Below are 19,647 nucleotides of genomic sequence, written 5' to 3' on the forward strand. Positions count from 1 at the left end.
GGTTTCACCTCTCATGGATCGGATCCATGAGGGGAGGTGAAAATACTCACCTCAGGTCGCATGCACAGAGGGACTCAGGCCCCGGGAAATTTAAAATCCCTCTGCTCCTGGCTGCCATGTGTAGCTAGGAGCAAAGAGATGTCACTGGGGGCATGATCACTGTTATCCAATGGATGACAGTGATTATTTAAAGTAAAAAAAGTTCAAAAAGCTTACGTTTCATCTCCACTCACGGATCATATCCGTGAGAGAGGATAAAAGTACGTACCTAAGGCCCCCAAAATGGCGGACGCATGCGCAAAAGCCGTGGATTGCCAGGGTAATTTAAATTCTCCCTGCTCCTGGCTACAAAACTTAGCCAAGAGCCTGGAGATTTCACGGGGGGCCGCGGTGAGCAGTTCCGGGTCCTGTGTTCGCCATTATCCAATGGATAATGGCGATCACGTAAAAGTTTTTAAAAAATTTGAAATTTCATCTCCCCTCACCGATGCGATCGGTGAGAGGAGATGAAACTTTTTACCGGAGGCCTCCGTATTTGAGCCCCGACTCGATCCTCCTCTGTGAACTATCCCGGATTCTGCACATGCGACCGCCGGCAAAATGCCGGACACATGCGCAGGGGAGCTTAAAATCTCCTTGCTCCCAGTGACCAACGGTCGCCGAGAGCCTGGAGCAGTGAGAGGTCCCCGGTCACATGATAAAAAGGTAGCGATCTACCTTAGGTCGGTCTCACGTGACCGGATAGGAATTACGGATTTTGCATGAGTCTGATCCGCAGTAATACGCAGATCAATCGCATTGGATTACACAATTCCGCTCACATTAGCGGGTCGGAATTGTGTAATCCACTCGCAGAAAAGAGAACGCAGCATGTTCTATTTTACCGTGGATATCCGCAACATAGAGCCCATTGTGCTGTATGATCGCGGATACACCCGCAGCCCATAGGCAACTACATTGTGGACAGGCTGCAGGTACCCACGTCATCGCCAGGCGATGGCGCGGGAAATACAAAACAAAAACAAGGTGGACTGCGCATGACCGCCTGTGTGAGTAGGCAGTTATGCGCCGTACATTATGCGTCCATATGCAGCGCCATGGCCGGGCTCACAGCTGGGATCCGCTGCGGGCCTCTGCAAGCGGATTCCACCTATGGCTGCGTGAGCCCGGCGTTATTCAGACCGCTACCTGTAGTACGTAATTTACAAGGAGACCCGGGAACGCTCGCCTTCCTGCAGTTCCAGGAGCAGCTTGTTGAGCGCCTTCTGTGTGAGACCGCCGTACCTCAGCAAGCTAACGAAGACTCACAGAGTGCCACTTTTTACACCCCATACCCGCCACGGGGGTCAAGAAATGACCCCCAAAAAGCATGAGAGGAGGGGGGATACCGGTTTTCTTGCCCCATGTGCCCATCCCAACCAGCCTCCGTAATTACCCCTGTCATCGGAAATACCACACAGTTTACATTATAACTTTTATCTAAGATTTGGGGAACGCCGAAAAGGGCGCGGAGGGGGGGGGGGGATTATTTTTAGGTAGTCAATTTTTATTCCGTACAAGCCAGCAATGGGGCCTGGGATTTATTCAGTTGTGCCCTGCAATCCAACGGGTGTTCCCTCCATTATAGGTCTTGCCATGGGCCTTGTAAGTAGATTAGGGCCACAATGGGTATGTTTCTGAACACGGGACAAACGGGGGTATCCATTTTGTTGTGAAAGTCTTCATTCCTATGTACACTGTACAAAAAAACTGTTTTTAAATTGACAAAAAAATGAAAATCGTACTTTTTTCCTTCTGCTTTGTTTAGATGCATTCAAATACTGTGGGGTCAAAATACGCAGTACACCCCTAGAGGAATTCGCTAAGGGGTCTAGTTTTCAAAATGGGGTCATTTGAGGGGATTCCTTATTGTTTTGGCCACTCAATGGCTCTGTAAGTGGGCAATGGGGCCTGGAATTTATTCAGTTGTACCCTAAAATTAACGGGTGCGCCTTCCATTATAGGCCTAGCCATGTGTTCTGTAAGTAGATTAGGGCCACAATGGGTATGTTTCTGAACACGGAACAAACGGGGGTATCCATTTTGGGGTGAAAGTCTTCATTCATGTGTGTGCTGTACAAAAAAAAACCAGTTTTTAAATTGACACAATTGCCCAAAAAATGAAAATCGTAATTTTTTCCTACTGCTTTGCTTAGATCTATTCAAAAATTGTATGGTTAAAATACACAGTACACCCCTAGATGAACGCGTTAAGGGGTCTAGTTTTCAAAATGGGGTCATTTGTGGGGGTTCTCTGTGGTTTTGGACGCTCAAGAACTCTACAAGAGTGCTATGGGGCCTAAAAGGTCTTCAAGCAAAATCTATGTTCTGAAAGCCGACTACTCCTTTCATTTTGGGCCCCGTTGTACTTCCAGACATAAGATTAGGGCCACAATCGGTATATTTCTGAAAACAGGACAAACAGGGGTATCCATTTTGGGGTGCAAGTCTTCCTTTATATGTGTGCTGTACAAAAAAAACTGTTTTTAAAATGACAGAATTGCCAAAAAAACGAAAATAATAATTTTTTCCTTTTGCTTTGCTTGAATTCATTCAAAAACTGTGGGATCAAAATACACAGTCCACCCTAGATAAATTTGTTAAGGAGTCTAGTTTTCAAAATGGGGTCATTTGGGGGGGTATCTATCATTCTGACACCTATGAGCCTTTGCAATCTTGGCTTGGTGCAGGAAAACAAAGTGTTCCTCAAAATGCTGAAAAGTAATGTTAAATTTGTATGTCTCCTAAATGGTTAAAAAAAAACACAAAATTTTTTCAAATGTGCATTCAGAATAAAGTAAACGGATGGAAATATATATCTTAGAAAAAATGTGTACAGTATGTTTGCACATATTTGAGATATTACAATTGAAAATGTAAAAAAATGTCAATTTTTTCAAAATTTTCCAAATATTGGCACTTTAAATAAATATACACAAATCCTATCAGACTGTTTTCACCACCTAAATGAAGTACAAAATGTGGTGAAAAAACAATGTCAGAATCACTTGGATATGCAAAGCCTTTACAGAGTTATTCTGTTAAAGTGACACATGTCAGATTTCCAAAATTTGGCCTGGTCATTAAGGTGCAAACAGGCTTGGTCACTAAGGGGTTAGCGCTCCGATATCCGCACTAAAAAAATTGTGGCTATTGGAGCACTAAATTGCGTGAAAAAAGAATAGCCGCAACGAAGTCGATTTTCCTCTGCTGGCTGCGGCGTCTTGCCCTGAAATCCCTGGGCCGCCAGAACAATATACAATGACATGAAATGCCTCAGTAGAGGCGCCTGTCATTGTTTATCAGCGCTCCCCGCTGCTAAACTCCCTCCTCCTCCCTTTTATGTCAGCGAGGAGGGAAGTTAGCAGCAGGGGGCACCTGTCATTGTTAGCAGCAGTCAGAGCTGATTAATTACCGCCTTCTCCCTTTGCTGGCCGGCTCCCATTGACTCATATTGGAGTCTATGGAGTCTCCGGCGTCTCCGACAAGTCCTATCTTTTGGCGGAGTGAAATATCAAAATCAAAAAACTTTTGACATGCGATTTTTTTTAATTTTTTTTAGGCGAGTCAGAAAATCGTTCGTCTAAAAGAACCCATAGGAACCATTGATCTTGTGACGCACCTACTATGTGTCAAAATTATGTTCGTGTGAAAAAGACCTAAGGCTGGGGTCACACGGGACCGAAATCCCACGGAAATCTCGTGAAATGACCGCACAGAAATACTGCAAGATTTCCGCGCCAAAAATGCAACTTCAAAACCCGCAGCCTTTCGCCGCGGATTGTGGAGCAGCTTTGCTGCCTGCATTACGCTGTTGCCATCTCTCCCCATAGAGGGGAGAGCGGCCGCCGCAGAAATGGGGAAAGAATTGACATGCCGCATCTTTGGATTCCGTACAGCATATCAATTGCAGCGCGGCTTGGACGCAACAGATCGGCCGCAGCATGTGGACGAGGCTTTTGCAAATCTCGTCCACTTTGCTGCTTTATCCCAGGATAAAAAGCGACGGGCGGAATTTCCATGCGGCACTTACGCCCAGTAGGAACCCAGCCTAAGCCTGCTTTCACATCTGTGTCGGGTTCTGGTTTGCTGCTATATTATGGAAACAGTAAAGGTGAATCCCTCGGCCAAATGGATCCATTTTATGATGTAATCGAACAGTGGGGAAATCACTATGATTGGAGTGTCACCTCTCTACCCACAGTCACCTGACATATTGTCACTATGAAAATCATGATATAAAATTATGTCTGCCTGCAGCCACCACTAGGGGGAGCTGAGGCAATTATTGTATACTGTGTTATTAGCGAGTCCAATACAATAATCTGAGCTCCCCCTAGTGATGGATGCAGGTAACACAATGTTATCATATAGCTTTATGTCTCTGCAGGGCATTTAGTGTTTTGGATAATTATAGATGTGGCCAAAGGAGAATGCTTTTGTGCCAAGATTTGAGATGTCACTTTTTTCTAACCCAGATAGTTGCACCCTTTTATATACTGGATGAAACCTTGATGAAGTTTGTTGGTTTAGCTTCTATTTCAGGAAAACAACCCAGGGGTGACATACGAATACATCATACAAAAAGACATCAGCTCAGACAATGAAGTGGAGTTTGCTTATACTTGGAAGTACGGGAGCTGGTCAGATTGCAGTGCGACATGTGGAGCAGGTGAGTCTGTTTCACTGAGCATACAATAACACCTACGGCACAAGGAGAAAGCATGGAGCATCCTGTATACAACATAATGTTACCTGCATGTAACCCTGTAATATCTCTGTGATAGAGCATGAGCTGGAACCGGCCACCCCCCCCCCTCATCCTCAGAGAGAGGATAGGGGGTGATCACGGACAGCTGAGAGGGGGTGGTCACGGACAGCTGACAGGGGGTGGACACGGACAGCTGACAGGGGGTGGACACGGACAGCTGACGGGGTGGACACAGACAGCTGACAGGGGGTGGACACGGACAGCTGACAGGGGGTGGTGATGGACAGTTGACAGGGGGTGGACACTATATAGTATATAACAGTATATGTTTTGAAATGAACCACAACAAACTAATAGGTTTAGCAAAAGACGGCTTATAAGAACTACACAGATATATCCTAGGATAAATTATCTTTTGCCAGAATTTAGCTTCACAATATCCAAAAACAATTATAACAATTTACCCTTAGCCCGAGTTGTTAAAGCGTACCTGAGTTTTCATCAAGTTTTCTAAAATACACCAGGTTCTCCTTACCCGCTCTTATTTGTTGCTGTTTGCACTGTTTTATGTCTGTAAGTTCTGATATTCACGTGGTTTCCCCTATTTTTCTGCTGTTTGCAATCAACTATCAGGGAACGGATGTCCTGCAAGCCTAGCATTCTGCCAGTAGTTCACTGTCCTGTTCTCCTTGTCCCTATTACACATGCTGTATTGCACTGTCTCTGATTAACAGGGAAGCAGTATCTGAATGCCCCGCCCCTCTGCTTTCCCAGAATGATTCAGGCATTTAGAGACCTTCTGGCTAAATTGTAAGTAAATCCACTCTACTGTGTGCGTTATGTGTGCACACAGACACACACCCACACTCTGTAATAGCATAAGTGGCAGAGACATGTGGGGATGCTTATCACATTGTCTGCAGATCTGTCAGCCTGCAGTCTTTAATTGCAGGGGAGCTGCCTGTGAAAATATCCCCTCCCCTTGTTGCTATGGAAGCGTCCCAGTGTCCATGTTACTACAGAAGCTCTATATCTAATGACAGAGAGTGGATTGCAGAGAAGCTGCAAGGGAGACCCCTAGTGATAGCTACTTCAAACATGATTTACAGTGGTAAAGCAACAAAATTTTGAATGCAAGTGTATTACAGAAATGATGAGAATAACACAAGCCAGTAGATGAGCATAAGTAACATAGTAACATAGTATATAAGGCCGAATGAAGACATTGTCCATCTAGTTCAGCCTGTTATCCTCCTGTGTTGTTGATCCAGAGGAAGGCAAAAAACCTCGAGGCAGGAGGCAATTAGCCCATTTGGGGGAAAATTCCTTCCTGACTCCCTAATGGCAATCAGACTATTCCCTGGATCAACCCCTAATAGTTCCTACCTGCTGTATACCCGGATTAACAATTAACCTAAGATTTATATCCTGTAATATCCTTTCGCTCTAGAAAGACATCTAGTCCCCTTTTAAACTCCTCTATGGATTTTGCTATCACCACATCCTCAGGCAGAGAGTTCCACAGTCTCACTGCTCTTACAGTAAAGAACCCCTTTCTGTGTTGGCGATGAAACTTGCTTTCTTCTAGATATAGCGAATGCCCTCTTGTTACCGTCGCAGTCCTGAGTATAAACAGATCATGGGAGAGATCCTTGTATTGTCCCCTCATGTATTTATACATAGTTATTTGATCGCCCCTTAGCCGTCTTTTATCCAGAGTAAATAATCCCAATTTTGATGCCTCTCTGGGTATTCTAGTCACTTCATACCATGTATTAGTTTAGTCGCTCTTCTTTGAACCCCCTCAGGCACTGCAACATCTTTCCTGAGCAGCGGTGTCCAGAACTGTACACAGTATTCCATGTGAGGTCTGACAAGTGCCTTATATAGTGGGAGGATAATGTTCTCGTCCTTCGCCCCTATACCTTTTAATGCACCCCAAGACTCTATTAGCTTTTGCAGCAGCTGACTGGCATTGGTTTCTCCAGTTTAATCTACAATCCACAAGTACCCCCAGGTCTTTTTCCATATCACTTTTCCCTAGCAGTACCCCATTTAGTGTATATTGGTGACATCCGTTTCTCCTTTCCATGTGAAAAACCTTGCATTTATACATTGTCCTCAGTTGCATTGATTATCTTGTATAATTTTGTGTCATCTGCAAATATTGATATCTTACTGTGCAGCCCCTCAGTGAAAAGTGGTGTTGTATTTAGGTTATGAGCTTGGTTTTGGTGCTATATTTATGCATGGGGTTTGGTACTGGGGCACTATTTATGGCTTCCATTTACATCAGTTTGGTGTCTATTTTAATGGATCCTTTTTCAGATTGCATAATATTGTCTCATTTTCTTCTGGGCCTGCGAGTGGCCTAAGTTCGTTGTCAGGTTCGCCCTTGTTAGGGCGGGTTATCTGTGTATAGGCAGGTCACTTACCTGGGTAAGGGGTTTATAGGGACAGTGTTTCCATGATGTCTGCTGTGTTTATCGTTTAGTGTGCACGTGTGGTCTGTTTGTTCACTGCCCGAAATTCGTTAAACATAACCAATAACCGATGCAAACAGAAGGCTTTTCATTTGCATCTGTTCTTCATTGAAAACAATGTAGAAAGGAAATGGAGGGCTACCTTCGGTCAGGTATCTTTTAGTTCTGCTGTATGGAAAAAGTTGCACCATAGACTACGCTACAGTTTTCATGACTAAACAGCAACCTGGTGAGACAAACTGATAGCCCCATAAACCCCACTGATCAGAGCCAAAGTTCAATCCCCCATACCCCTCCTATTCCTTAGATGGCATCAGGACTCTCAAGCAGAATCCTCTACCCTTATATCTGAGTGCCTATGGAGAGGGGAGAGATAAGGGTACATTACCCATCTAGAAGAGGCAGCGAGCCCTAATCTATGGCCATCTGCAGCAATCTCCTCGGTGGGTATTTCTTGGAATATACAGATGCAGCAGAGCCGAGCGTGTCACACGGGTCACCATGTCGAATTGTCTAAACTCCATTATTATCCATGTTTTTGTGTTGAGTTTTACATCATTCTGTTCTCCCATTTTTTATTGTCTTTGCATTCATACACGAGTCCAAGGCCACTTCTATGATTCCATTATATTCCTCCGCGTTCCCAGCGTAATGTTCTTGCTGCGGGCAGTTTTGTTTACACAGTCTGCACTCTGCATCCGTAATTTCCCCGATGCATGCAATGTTTGTGCGCTTCACGCTTTTTTTTTAAGTATTACAGAAAAGATTGAAATCAGAGCTAATGGGAAAGAATGAAGTTAACACATCAGGAAAGTAAATCCCATCCGCAGTGCACCAGCACTATGTCGCATAACGGCTAATTAAAAAGTGCTGGAGAATACGGTGCAGCAAATGCGATTGATTTTGTGTTTACAGTGGCCGAAGCTATTTAACCCCTTAATGACACAACCTCTTTTGCACCCAAGGACATGACTATTTTGGGGGGATTTTAATCTCCACTTTTCAAAAGACATAACCTTTTTGTTTTTCCATCAACGTGACGGTATGAGGGCTTGTTTTTTGCATGGCAAGCTGTAGTTTTTATTGGTACTGTTTTTGGGGTACATAAAATGTATTGTATAATGTTTATTCAATTTTTTTGGAGGGCAGGGAAGAAACCCTCAACTGTGCCATTGTTTGTTTTTTGTTTTATTTTTATTTACAGTGTTTTGCATAATAAAAAAACCTTGGAGAATTTTTTTTTTCTTTTTTGCATTACATCATTTAAAGTCCCATAGCTTTTTTTATTTTTCCATCAAAGGAGCTCTGTGAGGGCTTGCATTTTGCCTGATGAGCTGTAGTTTTTATTTGTTACATTTTGGGTTACTTATGGCTTTTTTGATCTTTGATTGTGTTTTTTGGACGGCAAAATTAACAAAATAAGAATTTGTAGGTGTTTTGGTTTTTTTTTTAACCGTTTTTGCCATGCAGGAGGTTGCTGCAGATGTGAAAATACAAAACATGTGGGGTTTTTATTTATCTTTTTTTATAAACAAAGAAGGGAAGTGTGGTTTTTTTATTATCATTTAAGATTTTTATATTTTTTATGCCCCTGTAGGAGACTTGAACCCGCAATCCTATGATCACTCTGATAATATATTGCTATTCTGTGGTTACCATGGCAACCCATCTGCCCTCCACGATTACATCGCAGTGGGCCAATAACGTCACAGAGGGAGCGCCCTACCTCTGTGAACCCTTTACATGCCGTGATCAACATTAATCGCAGCATATAAGAGGTTAACAATGGGGATCGGTGTTCTTACTAATCCCTGCTGTTGCAGTGGGAGGTCAGCTGTTAGTCGCAGACGCCTTCCGCTGCAGATAGCGCAGGCTCAGCTTCTGAGCCTGTGCCATCTATAGGGCATAAGATTATGTCCATTTGCAGGAACAACTTCCTACCCAGGACGGAAACTTACTAAAGGGGCTTTGTGGGACTTAAATAAGGATTACACATTCTTAGCATAGTTCATCAATAACAGATGAATGGGGTCCAAATCCTGGCACCCTCACTGATTAGGTGTTTGAAGGGGCTGTGGCATTCAGGTGAGCACTGTGGCCAGAACGTCTTTGAGTAATATGGCTACTTACATTAAACACGTTACCATGTGAGTACCTCCTATGGTAGAGCTCAGATTCACGGTGCTCGAAGCCTTGGAGAACTTCATTTCACAGACTTATTCTGCATTTCTTGGGGCAGTAAGGAAATAATGTAGATCATAAGTTGATATCAAGCCGTGATATGAACGGCATGAAGATAAAGGTCCCTTCCTGGTACATCCATGCCGTTGAATTAGATTTGACCTATACATTTGAGTAATGCTTATTGGTTGCATTAGACACATACGCCACTAATTAATATGTGTGTAGCACAATCAATATACCTTGTGGAGAGAAGATGTGATACATATGAAGAGAAGTGTGTTCTGTTTTCCGCAAAGTGGTGCGGTAGTTCTCAAGAAAAGTACTGTGCCCTAAACAAATGTTGTACCAGGGTATTACAACCCCAAGTACCATGTTGATTGGAAACATAGACTATGTGAGAGTGCAAAAGTGCAACCACTATATAGGAGAGTCGAATTGTAGTCAGGTGATTGTATCACTAACAAGAGAATGGTGCTGCCTGGCAAGTGAGTACAGGGGTGACACAGTGTGCCCAAGAGGGGTAATAGTGCTGCAACCATCATGGCCATGCACCCATTTCTACTGTGCAACAACCCCTAACCTGTATAGTTGCAATTAAAATTATTCAACCTGCATTACAAATTAGGTTTATTTGTAAAATTTGCAAACTTTCAGCTGTTGGCTAAAAAACAATCAAGAAGAATTTAAATAGCTCAACATAACTAATATAACAAGCGGTTTCTCCAAATGCACCACGAAATGCCTCTTTTACTGACTACTCAGGATTATTCAACCTCCTGAATAGAATCTCCCATAAAAGCACTCTTTTACAAATCAGATGTTGTCTCAAGCACACCTGATACAACTAATCAAGAGCTTATTAGTTGCATCGGGTGTGCTTGAAATAAAACACATCAAATAACTGGGCAGTGAGAACAGCAGTCTTGAGCCTGATTGCCTTGTGTGTGTGCCCGCACACATCCACTGGTCCCAACACCTCCTAACAGCTTGGCCAGATAATCCTCTCTACTGGGGGTCTGTAGGGGGCATCCTGAGCCCGGTCACCTAGTGTGCCCTCACACATCCACTGGTCCCAACACCTCCTAACAGCTTGGCCAGACGATCGTCTCTACCGGTGGTCTGTCGGGGCATCCTGAGCCCGGTCACCTTGTGTGCCCTCACACATCCACTGGTCCCAACACCTCCTAACAGTCTGGTCAGAACGGCTGATGGGGAACAAGTCATCGATACGACCATCCAGCTTCTCACATCCCAATAATGCGCCCCTCTCAGACTCTGGTAACGGGGTGAAATCTCTTCTCTGTGTCGTAGAGGCGTCTAGTGGCCAACAAACTCTACACAAGCGGAAGAAAAGGTCACTACACACAAGGAACCTCCGAAAGCCTCTTGTAGGCCAAGGGGAGAACCACTTTTATGGTGGCAAGACTGTTCATCTAATCACCACAAATCTACTTATTTGTATATCTGACTGAGATGGAACTGCATGCCGAGTTTTGTAGCAAAACAACAACTTCTTCTAGATGCTGTAATGGTATTGTTGTATCTACCTCGCAGGTATGCGGTACCAGGTTGCCAGATGTGTTAGCAAAGGAAAAGGTGTGGTGAAAAATACCTTCTGTGATACAAATGAGCAGCCAATGCCAAGGCAGAAGATGTGCAACCTACAGGACTGCCCAGCAAGGTAAGTACATATTGAGCCAAAACATGTATACTGAAGACCTTCCAATATACTTTCTGTTCTTCCATTTACAAGACCTCTGCTTGCTATAATTCATTAGGAACTTTCATTGTTTACTGCTGTGAAAATAAGTGCTGGTGGTGTGATGGACACAGGTGCCTGGCTCAGTATAGTACAGGTATCAGAGGTAGTGAGTCAAATGGTATACCTAAGCTACATGGTTTCAGAGAGGGAGTAGTGAGGTGCTATATAATACAAAGATAGAGAATCAATTGCTTATATGTGGGAGTCTGACCTATGGTACCTGCACTGCTTTAGAGAATGGGGTCCAGTGCGCCCAAGAGTTAACAGAGCAGTAGTCGCACATGTCTTATGGCATGCCGTTTTCCTCACTCACCTGCTACTATGGCCATGGCCGGGCGCTGTTATCCTCCATGCGCTGCACCCCATACCTGTTCCATCATTGGGTCTCTGGGGTATACTCATAAACAGCCAGTGCGCGGACCCCTAACATGTTCCCCACCGATCCCCATCCATATCCGGCTACATTAGGTATTCTCACCATGTAGAGGATGCCTAAGTAATAGGTTCATACCATTAAGACAAAGCCGCTGTATGCTATTCCGGTCATGACTCTGACCTGTTTGACTTCTGTGTTCCCTGGCCTTTGCTCTGTATACTGGACTTCATTAGTGTCTGCTGCCTTCCCTGACCTTCTGCCTGGACCTCATTATTGCTTCTGTGCTGCCAGCCTTGACCTTTGCTAACTCTCAGGATACACACCTGTTCTCACCATCAGGTACCACATCTCGGCACAGTGCAGCATCAGCAGGCGGATTATTGGGAGTATTTGGGCGAGTAACAGCTTGGGAACCGCGCAAAGAAGACCAAATCCCACTTGGAGGGGTCAAGGTTGAAAACTGGGGTTCTCCAAGTGTTGCCTTCTCAGATAGTCCTAAGTCAAACCAGTGAGTGGCAATGTAGATCCCTATCTGTCTGTCAACATGTGCACGCTGGAGATATTTGAAGAGTTGAACTTGGCTATCTCCAGTAGTCCCACTGAAATGAATAGAGCGGCAATGTGCATATGTAATCGTCACTTCTTTCATTACTGGATGCACTGGACCCACTTTCTTGGGACCAACTGCTTGGACCCCCACAAATCTGTGACTAACGTGCTTTAGTGGAAAACCCCTTTAAATATAAAGCTAAATGGCCCTACACAAAAATATGTTGCTTCAGTGTTGGCTGGAGTCTACTCAATATAAACCAGCCCGAGTCTTCTGCTCCACCAAGGAGTCAATAGATTAACATCTAAGCACAGCAAATGATGAAATGTCACATTAGAGTCCCATTGGAGTTTGCCGTTACAGGATTAATCTCACGAGTGCTGAATTTCAATAAGACATTTGTGCTTTGCTGCTAGACGGCTCTACTCCGGTTTCACCTCTTCAGGAGTCAATAGCATGAATAACTTTCCATTACTTTGCATTTAGTACAAGCGGAACAATATGAGCAGCTGGTGGCGAGCCAAGCGGGTCGAGCACCACATTACGTTGATTTCCTAATTGATACTTTACATTTTATAAATTACAAATCATCGTTTCAGTTTTGTACAAAATCAGTAGAGGATTTCATTGAATGAAGTTGTGTATGTAGATGTAGCCCAGATGGCTTTATCACTAGTTGTGTCGCAAAGATGCAGCTAGGCTTGCTTTAACCTAGGGAGTAGATTTGATGCCACGCCCCTCCCCCACAATGTTAAGTAAACTTTTTTGTAGGTGCCCACGAAGAGCAGCAAGAGTCACACAGGACTGACCAATCATCAGACACGAAGTAGCGCAAATACACTGGCTCCAATGACATAGAAGTTCCAATTGTTCCCTTGGCGACTCTTCACTCCTAGCATGCAAGGCACGTGTCCCGCCAGTTTCTATAGTTATGCCAATGATCTGTGGCTTTACACAGGACTGCAGCTAAACTTACACAGAAGCGATAGTCGTTCAAGTGAATGGAGGCAGAGTGGTAGGCCACCTACATTCATGGTAATTCATGTTGAAAGTTCTGATTCAGGGATGGCAGATTACTGCACAGTTTGTATGTAACGAAGGAATTGTTCATGGGTTTCGTTGGCGACATGCGAACAGATAAGTGTTGAACACGCAAGTTGTTCCAAAGTTCTAATTTGTCTCGAATTACATAACTGCACCCTTACTATGTGCCCAAGTCAACGGATATGCTAATGTCCAGCTGTATCAAATGGGGTGTCTCTATTACTGTTCCTGCATAGCAGGCCTAGTCACTGTTGGACACTAAATATTGCTTTTACTGAGGCCCGTCCTCACTTACGGCCTCAAGAGTCCCTGGTACTGTATTGGTAGTGACTGGTCTCCCAGAGTTTGGCAGCACTTCCAATCTGGCAAACTGGGGAATTATGTAATACTCTGATGTGTCATTCTGATGGATCGTTCTCAATTCTGATGTGTAGCTCTCCATCGTGGTTCCACAGCACTGACTTTACTTTAATCTCTGTGATTTTACAGCACATCTTTCTGCAGTCTTACATCTCTAGGAGTTTTCACTGAGCACAGTGTTTGTTCAGACAGCAGGGGGCAGCACAACGAGTCTCTCAGCAGCCTGCAAACTAGACAGCTGTCCACATGTGCTCTCTGCACTACACACCTCACCTAGGGCCCGTACTAACCCTCCACTTTCCTCTCCTACCAATACATGACGTGCCCTACCAATCTGCCTTTATCGCAACATCACATTTATATGAACCATGTATTTGTTAAAATTACTTCATTCAGCTTTATTACTGCGTTAACTAATTTCCTATGGAATAAATAAAGCGGGAATAACCACAGAATGCAGTCATTCAATGCTGAGCGCTGCCTCTGATTGGTCACACCGCTCAGCCAATCAGAGGCAGTGCTTCAAGAGGCGCTGATTTTCAATACCCGGCCAGAAGAGCAGCAAAAGAAGAGTGCCGGGACCTGCAGGAAGACACGCTAGAGATGACAGCGCTTCCCAGGTGATGTATTCTTTTTTTTTTCCAACAGATATTGATTATTTTCGGGGTGTTCCTATATTTTAAGCACCCCCCGAAAATCCTCGTCGCAGAGAGTCCCCTACCACTGCTGTCACACAGCAGTGGCAGAGGATTGTGATCCTCGCCCATTGATTTCAATGGGGCTGGCGCTGCTGCCGCCGGCCCCTTCGGAGACAATGGACGAAGTCACAAAAATAATGGACATGCCACGATTTTGTTTTAATGCTGCATCACAAGCGTTAAAACATCACAAATGTGCATGGAGCCATTGGAAGCCATTAGCTTCATAATTTTGAGATTTCTCAACGCTCGTGCGATTCCCTCACAAGTGTTAAGCCATCCTCAGAGCAGTGCAGCTACACTGCATAGTCAGAAGTAGGGGATATTCCATGGAGTAGCTGGAGTCTGAAAATTACAGCCCTGCTGGCACTGTGCTTCTGAATTGAGGAGGACCATGGAAGGCTCAGTGTTTTTATTAAACGTTGTGTGAAAGGCTAAAAAAACTGGTATCTTGGTGCTGCTCTGATGAAGGGGTTCACCCATAAATTAGTATCTGCTGTTTTTTAATTCATGTAATAAAAGATGGATAAAATATAGATAAAAAGTCGTAAATATAAAGTTAGATATTTCATCCCACTGTCTTGTGATCATCATTGGAGAGCAGCGCCAAGATACCAGTTTTTTTAGCCTTTCACACATTTAGTCTGCCCACCGTTGGTGGGTCCATCTGGTTGGCTGTACCTCCATCATTCACTTGCATACATATACAAGTATATTTTTTCGCAAACCTTTTTTGAGGCTTCTGAGCCCTGGATATTCATCTGGGACTCGGGCTTTTGGCATCATTGGCTTTGCTCCACTCCCCTCTTTTTTACAGTTTTTCATATACTTCGTAAACCAGAATTCCGTTCTGTTCAGCGCTTGGTTTTGTTAGTATGAAACAGTTCACAAGCAACAATATGGCATTCTGCGAGTATATTACATATACAACTACCACCGGTGGGTTCCCGTTAAGTCACGGGCACAATTCACTGCCAGGCCACAACCGGAACCGTTGCGGCCTGATCTCAGCCATGAGGGCTTGTTGTCACCACTGCCCTGGACACTCTGGTGACACTGAAGGATCTTCCCTGGCATCCGCCACCCCTCTGACGTCCGGGGCTACTCCTCTGTCCGGCTCCACACTTTTTCATTATCATAGCACGCTAAATGTCAGGTTGACATTTGCTACAATTGTATGTCTGCATTTAATATTCCCGGTCTGTGATAGAACCGATGAAGCAAAAGTGTCAAAATATTTTCTAATCCATAAAATTAATCAGAGTTTTAGGTTTACTGAACTGTGGAGAGAAGTTTGCCCGGATATGAATTTTCAGACTATTTCTAATTAAGCAGTCTAATTAAGACTCCCTCGCCAGACGTTCATGTGAGATGTGTTTGATGCCTCAAAGAAAAAAAAATTGTAGAGAGAAAACAAATAATTTGCTGATACATTTGGCAGCAATTCATTAATATTCAGGCTACGAGCTTTGATGATGACTTTTACATTAAATCGTGAGTAGTTTATTCACTTTCTGACTAAAACGTGGCAGTTAATGAAAAGCAAAAAAGCGTGAAGCATCGGGTAAGAAAAAAAATTTAACCATGTGGGCTGACATTAGCAAACTTCATTTATACGTATAAATGTAGGACACATATTGCATTTAAAGGGACATTAACATTATTTTTTAAGCTTTCCTGGGGGTGGACATATTAGAGACAGAAACTTCCTTCCTGTATTGTGTATATAGACTGCCCAGCAGGGTGTGTACGCTTTATGGCAGTCACCCCCCAGAAAAGTTGTGAAACTTACTATGCGCATTAAAAAGAGGGTGAGCAGGACCAGCACGGAGTGCAGCAGCGTAAAGACTGAGTGGCAGTGCTGCAGAGAGAGAGAGAGAGAGAGAGAGAGAGAGGGGTCTTGTTAGAGCAGCACAAGGGCTGCTCTGGAGGAAAGTGCAAAAAGGGGCAGCCTGTGATCAAAGAGCAAAAGCACCTGGAGCTGCTGAAGGGACACTGAGACTCTATGTGGACTACTGAACGCTGCCTGCACCTGTCCAAGGACTCTAAACGGAAAGTACCAATGCTATGGAGCAATGAGCTGCAAGTGAGAGTTTGAACTGCACTATGGGGTCCACCAGGCTGAGATAGACAGGAAGACATGGAGAATTTCTTCAGCTTTGGGATCGTAAGTGAGGCTGGCCTCAATAAAAGCAAAATGGAGTGTGCACTCATAGGGATTTTCAGGGATTAGCAGGCCTGCCAAGAGTGTAGTGAGACAAGTTAAGCTTTAAGATCTGGTATGAACTGTTATTGGGATGTCTTATTATACCGAGCCTAGGAACATTGGGATAACATTGTTAGAGCCCTTGCATGTTTTCCCAGAAGTCTGTAGAATACAGATAGTGTGACTTTATTCGTGACTCTTTACATTAAGTTGCACGTAGACTATGAGGATATCCTGTATTGAAGTGTGAGTCGCTTTATCATCGCTGTATGAACCTAACCCAGTACCTGTTCATATGAAGTGTACAGTATTGTTGTTCTCTACTGCTCCTACCATAACCATGTATACTTAGACGTAGTTGGGATTAAGTTCAGACCCGTAACAGTTTATTTGTGCTCATGCTGTTTTATGAATTGCATAACCATATTCTTTGCAGTTTATTAGTTGTACTGAAAGTATCTATTTTTGTAACTCCGTTGTCTGCCCTGTGTTGTGCACCAGCACCCACAACAGCAGCTGCAGTAAATGGGACTTAATGGACAGAAAAGTGTCAAAAGACTAATATAGTCTACAGGAAGGGATGGAGTACAGCCCTTCCCCAGATAACTGTCACTTCCTGGTATCTGGGGAGGGGCTATAATCTATCACTTCCTTAAGATTGTATATAGAGCCTGTTTGTATAGTGTGGCTGTTGACATGGCCCAAAGATTGGGCAAGAACATTTGTAAAGGCCCATTTACACGGAGTGATGATCACTCAGAGTTCGCTCAAACGACGGTTTGAGTGACAGGTTTGAGCTATCATCTTTGCATAACTCTAAGTAGATAATTAGCTACTTAAAAGTTAAGGGGGGGGGGGGGACGGAGCGGGACACTACCACGATAGCTTGGAGAACAATGCAGCTGTTTTGTATATGCAAACAGCTACTTTGTTTTCGCGGTGTCCTGCTGAGCTGCTAGCTCCGAGAAACAGCAGGCACCCTGACAGCTCCTTTGTTCTCGGAGCTTTTTTAGCTGGTATCCCTCTGGGAAGTGCCAGTGGGATACCAGCTGAAAGAATGCTATCAGTGCCGCCCATTAAGAAAATCAGCATGCGGCACTGATCAGGCGCATCGCTCATTTCTAGCTTGCTAGAAATGACTGATGAACAAACAGTGCACGATGGCAGCACATTTAGACTGAACGATTATCACGCAAAAGACGGCTTTTGAGCAAATTTTGAGTGATAATTTTTGTGTCTAAACGGGCCTTAAGAATGTTAGTTTGTGCAATTATCGATCATGTGAAGGTGTGGTGGATCACCTAATAAATGATCAAACACTCATTTGACAAGTCTACACATCTTTCATGCAGCATGAAAAAAATCCTTCTCATCAGCGGCATATTTTCCCATGTGTATAGGGGATGTGTTGCCAACAGCAGTGAAACAGTATGTGGGATGAACGATCGTGTGAACCATTGTTAGTCTCCCATACTGTCTGAATCGGCTAGACAAACAAGTGCTGATCTGTTTATCGGCAGTCGTTAAGCTGCTCTGAATGTACTATGGAACAGGAGCTTCTCTGGAATTTCCATTACAAGATATGTCCTATACCAGTGGTGGCGAACCTATAGCACACGCCGCCATCGACTGCTCACCACATTAGTGAATACCGTCAGCAACAGCGCCGAGCAGCAGAGGGGATAAGTATATGGGTCTCAGGGGGGCACTATCACTACTGGGACCACTGTGAGATGTCACTATTACTACTGGGGGTTGCTGTGGGGTGTCACTATTACTACTGGTGGCTGCTGTGGGATGTCACTATTACTACTTGGGGCCGCTGTGGGATGTCACTATTACTACTGGGGGCTGCTGTGGGATGTCATAATTACTACTGGGGACTGCTGTGGGGTGTCACTATTACCGTTGGGGCCGTTCACTATCACTGCTGGGGTCACTGCAGGGGGTTACTATAACCACTGAAGCAGCTGTGGGGGTCACTATAACCACTTAAGCCGCTGTGGGGGTCACTCTTACCACCATAGCCGCTGTGGGGGGGTCACTATTACCGCCAAAGCAGCTGTGGGGGGGGGGGGGGGGGTCGTGTCACTATTACCACTGAAGCTGTTGTGGGAGGTCACTATCACCACTGGGACCGCTCTGGAGGGGATCACTACTACCGCTGGGGCCTCTCTGGGGGGGGGGGTCACTATTACAGCTGGGGCTGCTCTGGGGATCACTATTACAGCTGGGTCCACTCTGGGGCGTCACTAGTATCGCTTGGATACTCTGGGGGGGGAGGGTTGGGGTCACTACTAGAGCTGGGGCCACTCGGGGGGGGTCACTATTAATGCTGTGGCTGCTCTGGGGGGGTCACTATTAACACTGGGGCCGCTCTAGGGGAGTCACTATTAATGTTGAGGCCACTCTGGGGGGGGGTCACTATTAACGCTGGGGTATGTTTACACAATGCGGAAATGCTGCAGAATGTCCTCAGCGGAAATTTCAGTGGCAAATTTCACAGTATTTTCGCATCCAAAAGCAGTCAAAATCTGCACCCTGTCTATTTCAAAACAGCCTTGTCCTTTTAAGAATGACGGAGATAAAAATCATACTTGGTGATAAGCACCCCCCCCCCCTGACATATGGGCACTTTGCGATAGATAAGTGGGCACTCGGTCTCTAAAAGGTTCGCCATCACTGGTCTATACAATGATAACAGATTCATGTTCTACTGCTGCACCTCGGATTGGAAATCCATTGGGGTTCCAAGTTCCCTAATTCATATCAATAGCATCTTCTGAACGTTTTCTACTTCATCCCTCAGTATAATTTGGCATGTTCCTTGCTTTATGGCACGGTTGGGATCTGGGCTGTCACATGGGGTGCTGCAAAGGAAAATGTGACTCTGAATGGTGATGGCAGGTTCACTTTAAGAGATAGCTACATACTGTGCTGATTTACATGCCATTCCCTCTGATATAAGGAACACCCAGGAAGCCGCTGTCTCCGCATGCAGTTGTGTTGGACATTTCTTGCTGGATCGTGTCTATTGTAGAATCTATCACCAACATAAACATAAAGCTACTTTCATCACATCCTGACACCTTCCAACCTATTTACAAGGTTGACTTTGATTCCTCACTTGCTCTGATAATGTTTCTCTGTCAAGCTGAACTTTTATTTGCAGGCAGAAACTGAAACATTTTTTGGTTGTTACATCGTATGACAATGTTTCACTTTTCACCCTTT

At 44.5% G+C, this 19,647-nt stretch overlaps 1 protein-coding gene across 2 annotated transcripts in view; it reads left to right on the top strand.

The window, feature by feature from the left end:
- The window catches only part of ADAMTS12 (ADAM metallopeptidase with thrombospondin type 1 motif 12), a 362,259-nt gene that overhangs the window by 271,002 nt on the left and 71,610 nt on the right, over positions 1-19,647 (top strand). For both annotated transcript variants that reach the window (XM_066602471.1, XM_066602472.1), the window contains exons 16-17: positions 4,573-4,711; positions 10,972-11,098. In XM_066602471.1, the coding sequence (XP_066458568.1) occupies positions 4,573-4,711; positions 10,972-11,098 (266 nt within the window). The remainder of the gene's footprint in view (positions 1-4,572; positions 4,712-10,971; positions 11,099-19,647) is intronic.

This window comes from Eleutherodactylus coqui, chromosome 5, assembly GCF_035609145.1.
Source record: "Eleutherodactylus coqui strain aEleCoq1 chromosome 5, aEleCoq1.hap1, whole genome shotgun sequence".
NCBI classification, from domain to species: domain Eukaryota; kingdom Metazoa; phylum Chordata; class Amphibia; order Anura; family Eleutherodactylidae; genus Eleutherodactylus; species Eleutherodactylus coqui.